The sequence below is a fragment of the Acinonyx jubatus genome, chromosome D1 (genome assembly GCF_027475565.1).
Source record: "Acinonyx jubatus isolate Ajub_Pintada_27869175 chromosome D1, VMU_Ajub_asm_v1.0, whole genome shotgun sequence".
Classification (NCBI taxonomy): Eukaryota; Metazoa; Chordata; class Mammalia; order Carnivora; family Felidae; genus Acinonyx; species Acinonyx jubatus.
Window position 1 is genome coordinate 60,585,288 of NC_069390.1, and position 17,303 is coordinate 60,602,590.

At 45.0% G+C, this 17,303-nt stretch overlaps 1 protein-coding gene across 5 annotated transcripts in view; it reads right to left on the reverse strand.

The window, feature by feature from the left end:
• TENM4 (teneurin transmembrane protein 4) overlaps nt 1-17,303 on the reverse strand; it is a 2,866,770-nt gene that overhangs the window by 178,117 nt on the left and 2,671,350 nt on the right. For all 5 annotated transcript variants that reach the window (XM_053202558.1, XM_053202562.1, XM_053202561.1 and 2 more), the window contains 3 exons: nt 16,766-16,936; nt 9,158-9,372; nt 7,073-7,283 (listed from right to left, as the gene is read on the reverse strand). In XM_053202558.1, coding sequence (XP_053058533.1) covers nt 7,073-7,283; nt 9,158-9,372; nt 16,766-16,936 — 597 coding nt within the window. The remainder of the gene's footprint in view (nt 1-7,072; nt 7,284-9,157; nt 9,373-16,765; nt 16,937-17,303) is intronic.

The following is a 17,303-nucleotide window of genomic DNA, read 5'->3' on the forward strand; positions in this document are numbered from 1 at the left end:
GGGGCTTCAAGGAGTACTCCAAAAGGCCTTGGATCCTTGGTGCCGTAAAGAGACTGAACTAGGCCTGTTCCCTCCTCGCCAGTTACATGCGCAGCCTCTCCTTGTCCTCAGCCTCACTTCCTGGCCCACAAGAGCCTCGAGGGTAAGTACTGTGCTGCTTCACGGCTACACCTAAATGCCAAGGCCAGGACTTGGCACACAGTGAGGGGCTTGCTGAACCAAACAGACTCAGTGACGCCTATGACACATACTGAAGACCCCATATTGACTTCCCCTCTTCCTGAGGGAATGCACATTCTGTTTGGAGTGTCGGTGTGGTAAGCTACAAACACTCACTGTCTCAGACTTCTTCACAGCTCTGCACATCCAAGTGATGTGGCTATGCCATGGAACTGTAAGCTGGGTGTTTTAGGAAAAAATGAGCATCCTTGCTTCCTTCTCCTTTCTTTTTCTCCCTGCCTGATGTGCAGGCGAGTCCTGGAGCTGCAGCAGCCACGTTGGGACCACAAGGGGGCAAGCATGAAAACAACAGCCAGAGCTGAGGACGGCAGGGCGCAAGGCGGGAAACAGCCTGGCCCCTGATTCCACTACCGGATGCTGTGCTGGCCCTGGACGGACACACCCTAGACTGGGAGCGTACACGAGAACACCAAGGTGCCACTGAAATGCCACACCAGCAGGGATGCTGTTATTTGCACACTAAATGCATTTCTAACCATTTCCACAGAGATAAGCTTTAGTGCTTGGTACCTCTTGTGTCCTTGAGCTATCGTTTCTTCTTTCCTGCTCTTGAGGTCCAAGATCCCAGAGAATTCAGAAGGTTAAGCAGTCCAAGACAGATCCCGGGGGCAGTAGAAGAGGCCGGCGGGAGGGTAGGGAACCCTCCCCTACCATCTTCGGTGATCAGGGGCAGCTGCCCGTGGGGCTGGTCCCCAGTCTGCAGATGTAGCACTCTGATATTCCTAGCTCTCTACCACAAAACAGATTTTTGGCCCCAGTCTATCCCCAATGTGCTGACTTGAGCTCTCCCTCGGCCTACGGTTTCATTCCACTTATACCAGACTGTTCTGAATAAATCACTGCTATCAGGGAGAGGTGAATTCACAGGGTACTTTTCCAAATAAGTGTTGCCAGCGGAAATTTCACAAAGTGCTGCCAATGTCATTTACAAGAAGGTTAGCTGATTACCGAGAGACCTTGATCCTTCATTGCTGCATTATATCTTATAATTCAGAGGAAGGGGATATGGGGAATGGTGGGGGCAGAGCTCATTAAAAACTGAAAATCATTATGCAATCACTTTTCTTAGCCTCTTCTTTGAAGTACTTCAGGATTTTACACAAGTTAGAATATATGATATCAGGGCTTTTTCTCTCTAGATGCTTGCAAATGTACTCAGAGGCTAACGAACAGTGGTTTTACCTGATCGAAGCAAAGGAAGTATCGAGATGGCACTGTCTGGGGGTCTTTGGGAGACTTTCAAGGACCCCATTTTGACTACCCCTGGAATATAGAAGCTTATGTGAAAGTATCTATTCACATCTAGGGAAAAGGGAATGGGGTGTAGGCACAGCAAATCAAAATACCAGCACCAACCTTGAACCAGTCCTCTGTCCTTCCTGGCTCCCCCTTTCCCTCCCTTCTTTTTCTCATGAAATCACAAAGTTCAATCCCAGCAACCTCTTCTGGTTACATAAAGTAATGAGCTCTTGTTCTGGGCCCCATAAGAGAAACCCTCTGGCTCTCATCATTTTAGTCCCTTGCTCAAAAGCCTGCAGTGGCACCTAACACCTGCTGAATGAACTTTTTCTTAGGGTAGCATCCAAGCTTCTGCCCAATAACTCCCTCCTCCTTCCCAGGGTATCTTGTGTTTTGGTCAAACAGAACTTCTGGCTCCTAAGAGCCAGCTTTTAATTTTTGCATATCTCCCGTTTGCTCATGCTGTTCTTACTACCTGGAACGGATTCCTCAACAACCCCCCCGCCCCCTTCCTATTTTCCTTCTTTAGATGTGGAAATTCTACCCATCCTTTAGGGTCCCATCAAATTTCGCTTCATCCAGAGAGTCCTCCTGACCTACCCAGCTGGACACACTCTTGCCTTCCTCCAACCCTCATGGCACCTTGACCAGTGAGTCCAGAAGTGACTTCTCTTTCTCTTTTCCTTGGATTAGAGACACTGCCTGTGTTGATGCTTCATCTCCTTAATCCTGACCATGAGCTAATTTTGCCAGAAGCCAGGTCATACCTTCTCTGTATCTCCAACTTGGGAAAAGGCAGGACAGCACTATTTGTTGGAGGGAAGGAGGGAGGGAGAGGGGGAGGAAGGAAGAAAGGAAGGAAGGAAGGAAGGAAGGAAGGAAGGAAGGAAGGAAGGAAGGAAGAAGGGAGGGAGGAAGGGAGGAAGGTAGGGAGGGAGGGAAGAGGGAGGACTAACTGGGCTTCTAGTCCCTAGACATAGGTCGATTTACAGCAGCTGCCTGGGCTTGAACAAAAGGATTCTTTTCTTTAATTAGCACAAATGTCCTCAGACTGGGAAGACCAGGGCGTGTTTCTCATAAAAATGGCCAGGTTCTATGTTTTCCAATAATGATTCTCATTTCTCCGTGTTTCGAAATCCACTATGGAGCATCTCTGTTATTTTCCAGCTTGGCTCCCGTGGCCACAGTGTCAGGATGATCTGTCCTTTTATGCTTCAGCATCAACCCAAACTAAAAGAGGAGATGCTCTCTAAAGACCCAAAACACTACAACACTGATTTGTCAGATCTTGGGGTTGGAAACAATTCATGTGAAAAAATACTTTTTTAAAGTTTTGGATGCTATGAGGTTCCCCCCCACCTCCCCACCATGGTCTTTTTAATGCCTTCCCAAGGAAACTTCTTGGGTTAATGTAAGATGCTTACTTGTCCTGGAAGCAAGTTAATTAAAGGGAAATTAAATTCCATGTAATGCAAATGGAAATAAAATATTTAATAGTATCATAGCAAATAGTAAGATACTGTGGGGCATAAAGGGGAGAGCATAAGATCTGGAGACCAAGCTGCCATCCTATCCCTGCCCTTACTAACTGTGAGTTTGGCTAAGTCAATTACACTCTCTGGGCCTCAATTTCTTCATCTGTAAAGTTGAGATCAAAATTTGTACTGTCTAAGGTTCTCGTGAGGATTAAATCACATGTGGAGAAGATCTAAGCATGGTCCTGAAGACACAGTATGCACTCTCTTGAGTTTTAAGGAATGAATAAATAGGTAGAAAAGAGAAGTGTAATACCCCAAAAAGAAACATGATCCTGGGAAGGAGGCAGATTACTAAAGAAGGAAGATCCCAAGCCTTGGAGTCAGAGAGACATAAATTCAAGTCCCAGCTTTTCCCTTACCATGCCTGAACCTCAATTTCCTCCTCTGCAATAGGGGGTGATCATAAAAATAAGAATAATCACCTCATTGAGTTATCTAGAGGCTTAAGGAATATATATGAAGCCTTTTGTAAACTGCAATGGTAAATTGTATTTTAGCTACTGGTATATACCCTCCTACTTCATTTAGTACTTGGCATCAGCAAGGCTACCCACCTCCAGTGAAGGTAAGACCAGAAACAACATTACCTTCAAATCCTGGACCTCCACATGTGGGAAAAAACTGTTGTTTCTGAAAACAGCTGCTCTGTTTTATTCTAAACCTTGCTTGGTTTCAGTTAGGAGTGCGTGTGTGCGTGTGTGTGTGTGTGTATATTTATGTATACAGTTATTAAAGTGCTTTTAGATTTTTTCAAGGAAGAAGATAAACTCATTTAATTTAAAATCATCAGCTGGATTGCATTAAATGGAGGGAAAAGCACGAGCACACACAATACAGCCATTTGTTAAATTAAACGCAATTATTTCTCCTGTTACTTAATTACAAACAGACATAAATACTCTGGATCCTGACATCTCAGATCTTCTTAAATTCTATGTCTGCATTTCAACATGTAACGAAGGGAGGGTCATATTCCAATTTGTGTGTTAAGCAAGCCTGAGAGTTACAGTTGTATATTGGGACCATAATGAGCTCACTAAAACAAGACCCAAACTTTTAATTAACCTGCCAAGACAAATTACAACTCATGGCTCACAGGTAACAATCACAGACAGCTGAGACTCAATGCCACGGACTCTTGGGGAGAGAGGGATTAATAGCAACATCAGAATCCATCTGTTTTTGTATTAAAGAAAAAAAAGTATTCATTAAACAACCACTGTAGCTCAAAGGAAGACAGACAAGTCTGAAAGGCAGCAAGACAAAGGGAGATGGAGGGAAGAAGAGAATATTAGCAACTTCCATTTATTGGGTCTCTTAGGAGGCCAAAGCTTGTGCTGGGCACTTTATATCTGCTCTGATCTTCATGACAGGGACTGCAGAGTACTGTTACTATTTCATTTTCCATCTAAGAAAAACCTCAGAGAGGTGACCTGACAATGGTCACAGAGTTAGTGTGGGACAGTCAGGGGAGGAAGAAAGAGAAAGCAGTGCTCAAAGCTTAGTGGACAGACCCCTGGAATCAAGATTATCTGGGCTCTACCTCAGGCCTAGTGGGTCTTAATTCCTGGGGACAGGGCACAGGAATCTGAACTTTGAACGAGCTTCCCGGGTGACTGCTTTGCATGACAATATTTGGGACCATTCATAAGATACCATAACCCCCGGCTACTCAAAACGTGGTCCACAGCTGGGCGGCACCAGAATCACTGAGGCTGGTGAGAAATGGAGACTCTAAGGGCCCACCCCCACCTAGTGAAGGGGAATCTGTGTTTTAATGAGACATCAAATGGGTCATCAAACTCTGAGAAGCCCAGGATAGCCTCTCTGCTCTGAAGGACATCATAGGGTTAAGGAGGTGAAGGCAGACTTCATCATTAAGGTAAGAACAGGAGAGCCAGAGGGAAAAGGAAGACCATGGCCTTAATTATAACAAAACAGGTTAGCAAGCTCTGACAAGCCAAGAATTGGCAAAGATACCTAACTGCACCTACATTTTACTTCTTTGAGAGTCACATCCTAATTAAAAGTGGCTTTCTTTGGGGGTCGATATTCATATTCTTTCATATTTATGCTCAGTTATTAAAAATAAAGAATTCTGATTATAAGAGATCTTCATTCTGAGCGAGCAAGACAGTCCATGCTTCTTTGTGAACCATGCCTCAGAGAAATCAGGCTGTGAGACCAGGAAGCTCTCACTCAGGTACCACGAACGACTCGATAATCCACGTCCCTAAAAACGAAGCCACTGTGGCCAGAAAGGGAAAAGAAACCAGGTTTGGAGCCTGGCGAACCCCGCAGAGTGAGAGCCTAATCCGGTGAGGACCACAGCTGGCTCTCTGGTGACAGGGGAACGGGGCTGCCCGGGCGGCCTCCAGCTCATCAGCAACCACCGAGCTGTGGCCTCAAATCCAGACTCTAGAGAAACCAGAAGCTGGAAAACTTAAGTGATTTGTGCAGGGTCAAAACACAAGTTAGTGGTGGAAATTCAGAGCGGAGGATACTTTCAACTCCACCTCAAAAGGAGGCAATAGGGGAGGAAACCAGCGGCAGCTGCAACTGCCAGGCCTGTGGCTGCTGACGGTCCTGCCAATGGGAGGCGGAGCAGAAGCCAGGCCAAGCTCGTGCTCACGCCCTTAGTAACCCAGGGACCCCGCATGTCGGGGCCTGGGCTTGGGGTTGGGGGGCAGAGAAGATTACGTCAAAGTCCTTGCCCTCTGGACACTCGGAGGCCAGCAGTAAGGGCAGACACTTCCAAATCGAAGACAGCACAAAGCAGGGTTTCCTACATCGGGGCCGACGTAGCCAGATGGCCTCTGCTGCCCTCATTTTGCCAAGAGGGTAGGATACTGAGCCTGCAGGGACAGCATAAGTGGATAAGCCATGCCCGTATTTAATGGGAAGGTATTTTCCGCCTCGACACTAAGGGCAAAATTGCAAATGAGGGGAAAATGGCCTGAAAATGATTATTGCTGTGTAGAAGGAAAAGCCAGAGTTCTGTAGGAGTTTTAGGAACCAATGACCAGATTCAGAGGTTTTTTATTTAACTCCCTTTTCCATGTCAGAGAGATTCCTAGCCAAGGACTGAGACAGAGTTTTGAGGTGGACTCTATACCACATAAAGCTTTTCATTAAGCAGAAACCCTATTTCCATGCATTCTGGTTAGTGGAGTTTTATTTTCCTGCGGGAGATTCTGTCTCCAGGCTATGTCATAATGCTTCCAACATAAACCCAGAATAAATGTTTTCTGACCTGAACCACTAAGGCCACTGTGTCCCGTGGCCATCCAAGGAAGAGACAGACTCTATGGAATGTGTGGATGAAGAAGAGAAATTCCTTAGAACAAGACGCCAAGCTCCCTGGACACCCGTCGGCTTGTGGGGCGGCCCCACGGGCTCACCCTGAAGGGAGAGCTGTGGCCCTCTTCCATGATGAGGGACAGAGAAAGTGTTCAGCACTATCCCAAACATCGCGGCTTCAGAATATTCATCCAGAATAGCTCTGCTATTCTCACCCTCTCCCTGAGCATTCATCTTCTTTTCTCAACTGCCAGGGACTGTTAGCTCCCAGGACAAAACAATAAATAAACAAAAAGCTACACACAGTCAAAAACAAAAACCCAAACCACAAATCAGTGAGTTGAGCCAAGGAAGCTATAAAGACAAAATACAGGTGTCGGAGAGAAGTGAGAAGAAGAGAGGTGTTGCCTCCATGTGGCTGGTCAGGCAGGGTTTCGGTCTTGCTGTCAGCGCTACCTCTCAGTTGTTAAATGCAGCAGCTGGCCCAAAGATGACACAAGAAAGGCAGTGGGTAATGGCCCAGAATGGCTGGCCAGCCTCTCCTGTCACTCCTCCCCTCCCTCTTTCCCCTGAATCCCACACCCATCCCTGTCCAGCAAGCCCAGTCAGGAAGGACTCATGCCAGACTCCAGGTGGCATCGACAGCTGCGGGCAAGACACATTCCCTTGCTGGCTCCAACCCTCAGAATCCCCAGGGTCCTCTCACCCAAAGAGGCAGAAATCCCACAGACCCCATAGGGCTGGAGGCTCCTTACCAATGGCAGTGGTGAGAAAAGAAACCACTTCAGACTCCTTCCCGTCATTGTAAAAAGCCAGGTGCCAGATTCCTGAATCCAAATACTGGATGAAGCCAGTCTCGTGACTAGATGGGGGGACAACTCCCCGAGATTGGCGCTGGGGTCCCTCCAGGCTCCGTGCCTCCTGGGTCAGGAGCCTCCTTCCATCCAGCAGCTCTACAAAATCAAACTAAAAGTACAAACAGAGCATAATTAGCGGGGTGTCTGCTTCACCATAATGCTAGATTCCTTCCTCACGTGTCTCCTGGGGGCACACAAGGAAATACAACCTGAGGACAGGCAGAGAGGCTAGAGTCACATGAAGGTTGATCAACCAACTTCACCTCCTCCCCAGACCCCTGTTTCTCACGGTAATAGTCTCCTCAGTCCCTTGTGAGGGCAGCATAATTAGTGCATTATTATTTTTTTTTTTTTGGTCTCATTTTTCTTTAATTTGGTGTATATGTAGGCAGTTTTCATCTGGCTGAGCCTGTGCCGGGACAACCATGCCCTTCCAATGGTGGGCACGTGATCAGAAACCCAGCCACTGAAGGACTGAACTCCAGCTCCACGCAAGTGATGCTGGGAATCCCAGGGCTCGAGGGTTGGGACTAGAGCACTGGATGTGCCTTAAAAGTCAGTCGGGTGCAAGTGCAAATCTGATGTCTCTCTTCCTGCTGTCAACAATCCTTTCTTTTCTTTTTTTAAAAAAATTTTTTTTAATGCTTATTTATTTTTGAGACAGAGAGAGACAGAGCATGAACGGGGGAGGGTCAGAGAGAGGGAGACACAGAATCCGAAACAGGCTCCAGGCTCTGAGCTGTCAGCACAGAGCCCGATGCGGGGCTCGAACTCACGGACTGCGAGATCGTGACCTGAGCCGAAGTCGGCCGCTCAACCGACTGAGCCACCCAGGCGCCCCAACGATCCTTTCTAAATGCTGCAGGTTCAGGGAGCAGTTTTAGGGGAACTAAACTGGATTAGCTCAAAATTCTATCAACGATTACATGCTGGGTCAGACACACAACTGCTGACTGATCCGAGCCTGCGAGTGTGAGACTCAAGAGAAGTCAGCCACACAGTGCTAACAACAGGTAGGTGGTTAAGTCCTACTGGCCTACTAGCAAGCAAATTGAGCAATTATCTGTCTACTTATCTGTCTACCTACTGACCTACCTATCTTTTAAAAAACCAAGATATCTAATTCTATTTCATGTGTAAATGAGGTCCAGGAATGAAGTCCAGGACTAGCATCACTGTCCTAGTGAGCGGCCCAGATTCTATTTTCCCATGACTCCACTGCTAGAAAATATATCTACTTAGATTTCACGTGGGAATCTTAAGTAACAACTGGGGCTAAGAAGGCTGCACACAGCTTGGGAATGTCTGATGGATGCCTCTGATTTATTTTAACCCAATCCCAGAGCTGGCAGGACCTTAACAAGTCTGTTCCTTACCCATTACGACTGGTGTTATGTCAATCATCCTAGATGAGCTGTTAGGTGTTTCTGGTGTGCATGTATCACAGTAAATGCGAAACCCCAAAGGAGAGAAGGAATGTAAGAGACCAGGGAAGTAACGTGTATTCTAAGCCAGATCTTGCGCAAGCTGCCTTATAAATGTTCTGGATTCTCCTCAACAGCCCTACAAAGTGGGTATTGTTATCATCAGTGGAGAGATGAGAAACTTGCTCTGAGCGGGTAAGCACCAGGCCATAGTTCTCATAGTTGATAACAAGAGGATTCAAACTGAAGTCTGTCAGACTCCAAAGCACATGCTTTTCTCTTTATATTTCTTAGATAATTTCACTCAGGTGACTGGGTAATAGTAGAGAGGCTAATTGAGATAGTTCCTAAAATTTCCGCTTCTTAAAAAACCCCAGGGATATAACCCTACTCATCTGAAAGGTAGGGTCTTAGGTCAAATGGAGGAATGGGCTATAAAATATGCAAAATGCCCTTCAAACACAAGGCTCCAGGTGTGAGCATTAGGCTTCCTGACTTTGGGTTAGGATGTGAGGTAGGAGCCCCTGCAGATCAGCAGGGGATGTGGCATTCTGGTTACCTGTGTATGTGAAGGAGGAAGGCCTTTTCTGCCATAGATGCCAACCAGAGCTGCCTTTCCCAGGGACACATTGAATTTCAGATGCACAGGATGGTCTATGAACACCTGAGATCTCCAGAAAGTGCCAGGAGGAATCTTCTGCGAAGCCCGTCTCCCCACGTCGATTTCTCCAGAGTCTATGAAACTGTCCTCTGGAAAGAAACTACTGGGCTTTCCTACCAAGACACAGGGAAGGGAAGACAAAACAGCAGTTGGCCACAAGCGAAACAAGGGATCGGAGCCCCTGAACAGCAGGACTCCCCTGTGCCTCACACTTCTCTCTACTATGTTCCACCACCAGCCCCACCCCCACTCCCCACTGAGGAGGAAGAATGCCCAGAACTTTTTTTTTCTAGTGATGCTCAAACTGTTCTGCTAAAAATATGCGTTCTTCCAAAGCAGTATGGGTCCTCCTCAAGGGCCATCTGTATACTGCATAATTCCACAGCTTGTTAAGATATATTCCGATCCCCAAAATAATCACCGGTGGTCACACGAGAATAACTGTGCACACGCGTGTGTGTATAAAAGCATGCACGCTAAAATAGAAAGGGTAGTGCGAACAAGGTGTTGTTATTAAATTTCCAACTCAAAATGGTCCCACCAGCAGTGGGAAGCCTGACCTGAGTGGATGAAGGTATTTTACAAGTTTACTAGTTTATGTATAATTGGAAGCCAAATTCTAAGGCTAAGACATGTGGAAGGGGTTTATATGGGGAGCAGGAGTTGAGTTGGGGAAGATGAAAAAGGGGGTACTTCTGAATGGAATGGATATTTCTGAAAAATGCTTCCTTGTCTTGCTTGGATGGAGGTCTTCGAATATCAGTTTTGTGCTGAAGTAGGTAAAGCCGAGGGAACTGATCTCAAGTTCAGGCACAAAGCCTATGGCATACTTGGAAATTCAACCAAGGCCCCTGACCCTGCAGGTTTCAGGGGACGGGGGTCAGGAATATGGTCCCTTGCCCATTTCTGTCACCATTCAGGAGAGTGACAGCTTTCTGGGGGCACCAGAAGTGCCAGGAAGGAAGACAACTTATCTAACTTCCTCTGTTCACTAATTAAGCACACTCACATGTGAAAAGTATAAACCTGACTTCCTTCCAGACATCAGCCCTCTGGGGAGTTGGGAGGCGGCAGAAGGAGGTGATAGGGATGTTAGAAAACCACCTTTAGGACACTGACTAGCCACATGGCAGCCAGCAGACTACGTCTTATTTGTAAGGAAGAATCCGCAGGGTATCTTAGTTCCAAGATTTGTTGTTAGACGTGTTCGAAGAGAGGCTTTAAGAACAATAATCCATTTGTAAAGAAAACACGTTTGTGAGAACTTTTTATAAAAAGCACTTGGGGAATAAGAAATTAAAATGTCTTTTTTCCCCTAGCTTTGTAAGATTCCTTACAAAGCACATTTGATGCTGAAATGGAGCTTGGCAGGGCATTGTTGTAGTCATAAAATATTTTACTGTTTTAAATAATAAAATTCAATTTAAATGTTAAACTTCTCCATATGTTATCATTCCTTTATAAACTCCTAGGCAGAAACATCAGGTTTTTAGCTTCAAACCATTAAATGTTATTTTAATTAAAAAATATGCCAACAACAAAAAAAGTTAAAATGCAAGCTCTCAATAAAAGTACCACTAGTACTCTGTCATTAGCATGGGAAAGAGCTTGCATTTAATTCCTTTATGGAAGGAATGTGCCCCAGACTTTTACCTTGAAAATGCAGACACACAAAAACCACCACACTGTGATTCAAAGTTCAAAGACAGAAGCCAAATTCACAACACATTAAGATAGAGGAGAATTACTTTCACATTCTTATCTGATTGTGGGGCTCCCAATACCACAATTCTTTTGTATTCTAGGTAGAAAAATAGTGTACCCTTTAGCTTATCATTCTGCTAGGGATGCAGAACTCTGAGTTTCCTCCTAGAAACTGCATAGAAATAAGCCTGAGATTGCTAATTCCAAGGACTCATTTCCTTTCTGAGTGGGTGGGAGTCGGGGCTGATGGGATTTCAGAATTGTCTGCAGTCAAATAATTCCTGGGTCTGAGAATAAATAATGAAAACTTTCCCCCACATTTTGGCATGCTGCTAGAGCACCCTGCATGGTTCATTTTCTCCTCCAGTGAGCATGTTTTTGAGACACAGCTATTGTATCAGCTGAGTTCTGAGCCTCATAAGGTTAGAGGCCAGCCCAGAGTCTCTCTCCAGAGGTCTACAGGCCCCAGAGGCATACATAAGTTGGCTCTTACACCCAAGGAGTGATAAAAAGCAATATTCTTTTCTAGCATTCTCGTATTTCACCAACATGGGCCAAAATAAGAGAAAAGAATTGTCTTTGGTGTGTATACAAATAAAAATAGCTGATTCTGTTCCAGGGCACACCGGCCACCGGGACCTGGACTCTCGGCTGAGTCTCTGAAGGCCACTCGGGCTTTGTACTAAAGTGACCTTTGTACTGAAAGTCACCTGGTCCAGATCCTTAGGGAAGGGACCACAGCCCAGCCTAAAGGTGATGTTTTTGAGGGAAAAGAGGACCCCATCTGGGGATTTAAGCTTTATCATTCCTCTACTCTGGTCCCCAGTGGTCCCCTTGTAGGACTATACATAGGGACGAGATGGGGGCTTCTGAGGGGAAAGAGGTAGAGCACAGCGAGTACCCGTGTCTGATGGGAAAGAGGCGTGAGACTGGCCGGGCTAGCAGTTATTCAGAGTGAAGCCACACTCAGCTCTTCCTGCCTTCCTCTTTCCAGATCCTCTGTTCTTAAATCCGAGCACCAAGCTGTGAGTGCTTAAGACAGAAACCATCTTACCACACAGCAAGACCCACCAACAGTAGAGTGAGGAGAGATGACAGAGGGTGGTGGGAGTTGGAGGAGACAGGTCTTATGTATACAATTCTTTTTATCCCCACCCACATTCTGGAAAATAATAACGACAACAACAGCAGCAGCAGTAATAATAGCAGTAGTAGTAACAGCAGTAAAGGTAGAGGTGGCAGGATTAGTGGTAATGCTTGCTATCAATTCTTGCTCTCACTACATGCTGGGCCCCCCTTTACGTTCATCGGTTCAGTTAATTCTCACACTGATAAGATGTATGTACTGAGGCTCAGAATGCTTAAGAAACCATTTGAAGATAAAGCCATTTGGGGTTTCTCTTCATTTGCTAGAATATGGCTTCTTAAAGCATTACATTGATAAGTGGTTAATTAAAACTCTTCAAAGACACTCTCAATAGTCTCACTCAAGGGTCAGTGGCACAGTGCATGAGTCCAACCTAACTCACAGTCCCAGCAATCTAACCATCAAGGCTAGGCCAGGTAGACCAAGGCCCACTGAGTGTCATGGGGCACAGAAAGTTGACAATTTTTATGAAGTAGGAATGTACAAACAGGACCCAGAGTTAAAGGGCAAGAGTTGGGGTCTCAAGACATTTATAAAGAGAACACTACACAATCATTGGGGGCCACCAGAGACTGAACAAACAATACCAAGAGCTTAACTAAGAAATAGGAATCTCCAACAGTATGATCAGGTTTCACAAGGCAAATTCTACTGGCAACAGTCCTGTTCTTTGTAAAGATACACAGACTCAGCCTTCCTCTAGCAATGATGTACAAATACACAATCATGTCTATAAAAGAAATTTCTCAACAATTTGCTGAAATGATTGGATTGTTTGGTCAAACAAGAGAGAATTGGAAGAAGTGAAATTCCATGCCCTTCTCAGTCATAGTCCTCACTTTCTTGAACTAAGATCCCTCTACACAGGTTCTAAATTCCTAATCAACTAACACTCTCCTCTTCCCTCCACCTTTCTGGTTCTTTTCAATGCAATAACTTGCACAAAGAATCTGTTAGTTTCCTTAGCAACTGTTAGAAATTTATTTGGTTATCAAAATAAGCTGTTCCATTTTGGAGAGCCCAGCTGAGCCTGCGTGCAGCAATTTGCATGGTTTAAACTGATGGGTAATTTTTATTCCATTGCAGAAAGAAGAAAATGCTATCCCTAAGCCCACCAACTCAACCATCAGGAATTTTTGTTTATTCAATGCTTTCTCCCCTCTCTTCCATTAACATATAACATAAGTTATTGTGGCTTTTCTTCAAAAAGCTGCCATATTTGGTTTCTGTCCCATGACACCCTGAAATGGTAAGAGCCACTTTGAAAATACAGTGTAAATTGCAGTTTGGGGTTATTCTCAAAGACACGATGAGCATTTAAAATACTGGACTCATTATATATTTCATTTGCATAATTAAAAAATATATAGCATTTTACAATATGAAAAAATGTCCCAATTATTTGCAGGGTCTTTGAGGGGAAAATATTACTTAGTCTGGATTTCTGAGATTCTGATAACTGACATGGAATGGCTTGGGATTTGAGCAGATGGGAAGAAAGGAAGTGACATTTGTTGAGTGCCTCTTCACCACCAGTCTGAAAAGATACAGACGTTACCATCCTTGTTCTTATGGATGAAGAAACTAAGGCCAAAGAAGATGGAGTAATTGGCATGAGTTAACAAAGCCAATAAATTTGAGGGCCAGGATTCAAGCCTGTCTGGCTCCAAGGCCCATTTATCTTCTTTCCATCATACCACATTGTTACTGCCATCTCTGTAAACCAGGGCTCTAATCTTAATTCTGTAATCAGCTCTCCTCTCTGATACCCTTAGAAGGGATAGGAAATATGCACTCCCATCAGTGTTAAAGACTTTTCCCCTTGAGCTATGTCTAAGGAAGTAGGTTTTTTAACGTTACAATTAAAAACATGAACTGTGTAGACATTGGTTTGACCAGGGCAAAAGAAATTAAGAACCATGTGGTCTCACATAAACTGTAGGAAGCTTTGTCCTCTGTTTCTCCAGTCTGATGTATTTTTTGTCACAGTAATTGCTTTTGATGCTGACCACTTTCCAGCACAGCACTGCATTTTAGGGGCTTGTAAACAGGATTTCCATTTGCATCAGTAATGACAGATAATCCCTTTAAGCAAAAATACTCCAATTAAAGTAAACCAATAAGCTGGGGCAATTTTATTTTGCCTCTTATCTGCACCTCCTGCTCCTTGGGTAAAACAAAACAAAACCTAAAAAACCCACAAACTAATTTCATTAGAATGGGAGATTTCAGATAGATCCAACTCTGTTTCAAGAATGTCTGATAGAGATCATGGAGGGAAGAAAATACATTTTGCTAAATGAGACCTCATCCAATGCCTTGAGGGTTAAACATATCTTAAATCTGCATTTGTACGTGCTGACCTAAAGACCGTCCACATGGATGGTATTCCCGTATGGCATGTGACACTATAAACTAACAAGGGAATCACAAGCTGACAGGCAGGACCATGGACAGGGCTGGCCTGGAAAAAAAAATTCTAAAGAACCGTCTGGTTAGTCTGATGATTCTACTATCAATTTCATATGTAGGACTTTTGAATTAAACTGGACCTTGGAGATAATTTAGCTCAATAACTTCCATTTAGAGAGGAGGAGAGTGAAGCTCAGAAAGTCTTTTTTTTTTTTTTGAAAGCATGTTCACTTTTTTTTGTTTATTTATTTTTGAAAGAGAAGACCTCTGAATGATCCTGAAGGCCAAAATCAATTCATTTAAAAAAAAAAAATGTTTATTTTTGAGAGAGACAGAGAACACAAGTGGAGGAGGGGTAGAGAGAAAGGAGAGAGACAGAGCATGAGTGGGGGATGGACAGAGAGAGAGGGAGACATAGCCTCCAGCCTCTGAGTTGTCAGGACAGAACCTGACGCGGGGCTTGAACTCACAAGCTGCAAGATCATGACCTGAGCCAAGGTCAGACGCTTAACCAACCAGGCACCCCACTCAGAAAGTCTTTCAAGGGATTTGCTTAAGGACAATTCAAGGGTCAGCAGCTGGGCTTGAAGTCAGGGCTCTTGATTCCTAACCCAGAGCTCTTTCCATGGCCCTATCCACACTCCCTCCATATCCTTACTAAAGGGCGAAGTATAAATTATTAAATGTTTTAAGTCTTAAAATCTTTGTAAAGGAGAAGACTGGCATTGCCCCTAGAAAAAGCAGGCAGAGGTTCTGATTTGGCTCTGTGGAAATGCTCCCATTCTTACTTCCCTTAAAGATGACCATGGGTCAAGAGTTGATTTTGTTGGAATATTAGCATAGTCCCTGTGCAAGGATTACATGCAAATTCATGAAGCATTCCATATTTAAAAAACAAAAAGAAAGAGTTGGGGGTGCCTGGGTAGCTCAGTTGGTTAAGCATCCAACTCTTGATTTCAGCTTAGGTCATGATCTCATGGTTTCTGAGTTCGAGCTCTGTGTCAGGCTCTGCACTGACAAGTGCAAATCTCCTTGGGGTTCTCTCTCTTCCTTTCTCTGCCCCTCCTCCACTTGTGTTCTGTCTTTCTGTCTCAAAAATAAATGTTTTTTTAAAAAAGAATTGATTTTTGCCTTCAGGATCATTCAGAGGTCCTGAGTAGCTACTTCAACCAAGCATATGGTACCCTGTTAACCAAACAGATTCCTGGAAGGGAAATCCTTGAGGGCAGGAAACCTCAGAAGCTTTGATCCCAAAGTTGTCTGAGATGCTAGGAAAGAAGATATAGGCAGTAAAGGTGGAGGCAGACCTGTGGTGCACTTTGCTAACAGACGAGATGAAGCAGGGCACAGCAGGGACAGGATAAAGAATGCCTACGCTGCCCAGAATGGCAATGAGACTGGCCCATTAGCTCAGCCATCTTTCACGGTACCATTTTTGTGAGTCTGTGCCACTTCTGGCTGATAGTGAAAGAATGTGTGTCAATGGCGTGTTAGAAAGACCCTTAAGAAATTCAGAACATGGGTCTACAGGTGTCCCATTTAAGAATGCCAAACTCCAAATGTCACTACCACTCCATCACTGATAGAAAAATATCTGTGTCCCACTGCATAATGGGATTTCTCATCTACATCTCCTTCAGGGTCTTGTAACCATGTGGTGAGTCAGGTAGGACAATTTATAGAGACAGTAAGAGCTCTGGAGTCATCCAGACCTGGGCTCATATGCCAAGCTCCATTATTTACTGGCTGAGCGACCTCTGGTCAAGTCACTAAATTACTGTAACCCTTAGGTTTTGTATCTAAAATGGGTCTAAAGAATTATACTTACCTCACAGGATCTCTGTGAGGATTAAGTGTAAAAAGCTCTTGACAAAATCTTTGAAATAAATAAACCGTACAAACACTAATGATTATTGTTATTGGCCCCTTAAGGACTCATCCTGATCCCACACAATCCAAGACAGCCACCCAGCAGTGCGAAAGCCCATGATGCTTCCCTCGAGGCATGAGATGGGATACTGCTGAGCACCATGAGAACTGCCCAAGCCCCGCTATGAGCTCACAGTGACAAGGAACTGAGATGAAGACACAGGTGGGCTGGCAGCCGGCGTGGAGTGCAGAAAGATGGAGGAAGGGCCAAAGCACGGAGCTGTGAGTCAGGCACATGACGTGCATAATGAAGGTCTCTTCGGTTCAAAGGCAGACACAGAGGACTCACGACACGAACAACACGGCAACCCTACCTTCTGTGGCTCCTTTGCCTTTCCTGTCAGGGATCTCTAACCCAGTGCCCCCTGATGGATACAGGGAGACGTCCGTTGGCACAGGCCAACTGCTGGCTGTGTCCTCCGTGATTTCATACATCTGCCCCTCCATCGGCTGCAGGTGCCAGTTTAGGCCAAACAGGTGCATGGCTGTGGTGAGCAATGAGAAAAGTCATCTTTTTCTGCTGGAGGAGGAAATGGAACTCCCAAGCCATAGGGGAGGGCAGCTGGGGTGGGGAACTCAGGAATTCAGTTCAGCTCAGCTCAACAAACAGCCCCCGAAGACAGCTTTGCAGTGCCAAGTCTATGTGGGGGGCTGGGCATGGAGATGCTCAAGGCATAGACCCTGCCCCTGAGGGCTCACAGTCTGGTGGGACAGGGAGAGGGGTAGGGATGGGGGAGTTTCAGGAAGCCTTGGCCTTTTGCTTTGAAAGATAAATAATCTAGGGGGAAATTTTGCAATTTGTAGCACAAAGGGTTAATTTCATTAATATAAAAATAACTGCTACAAATAATA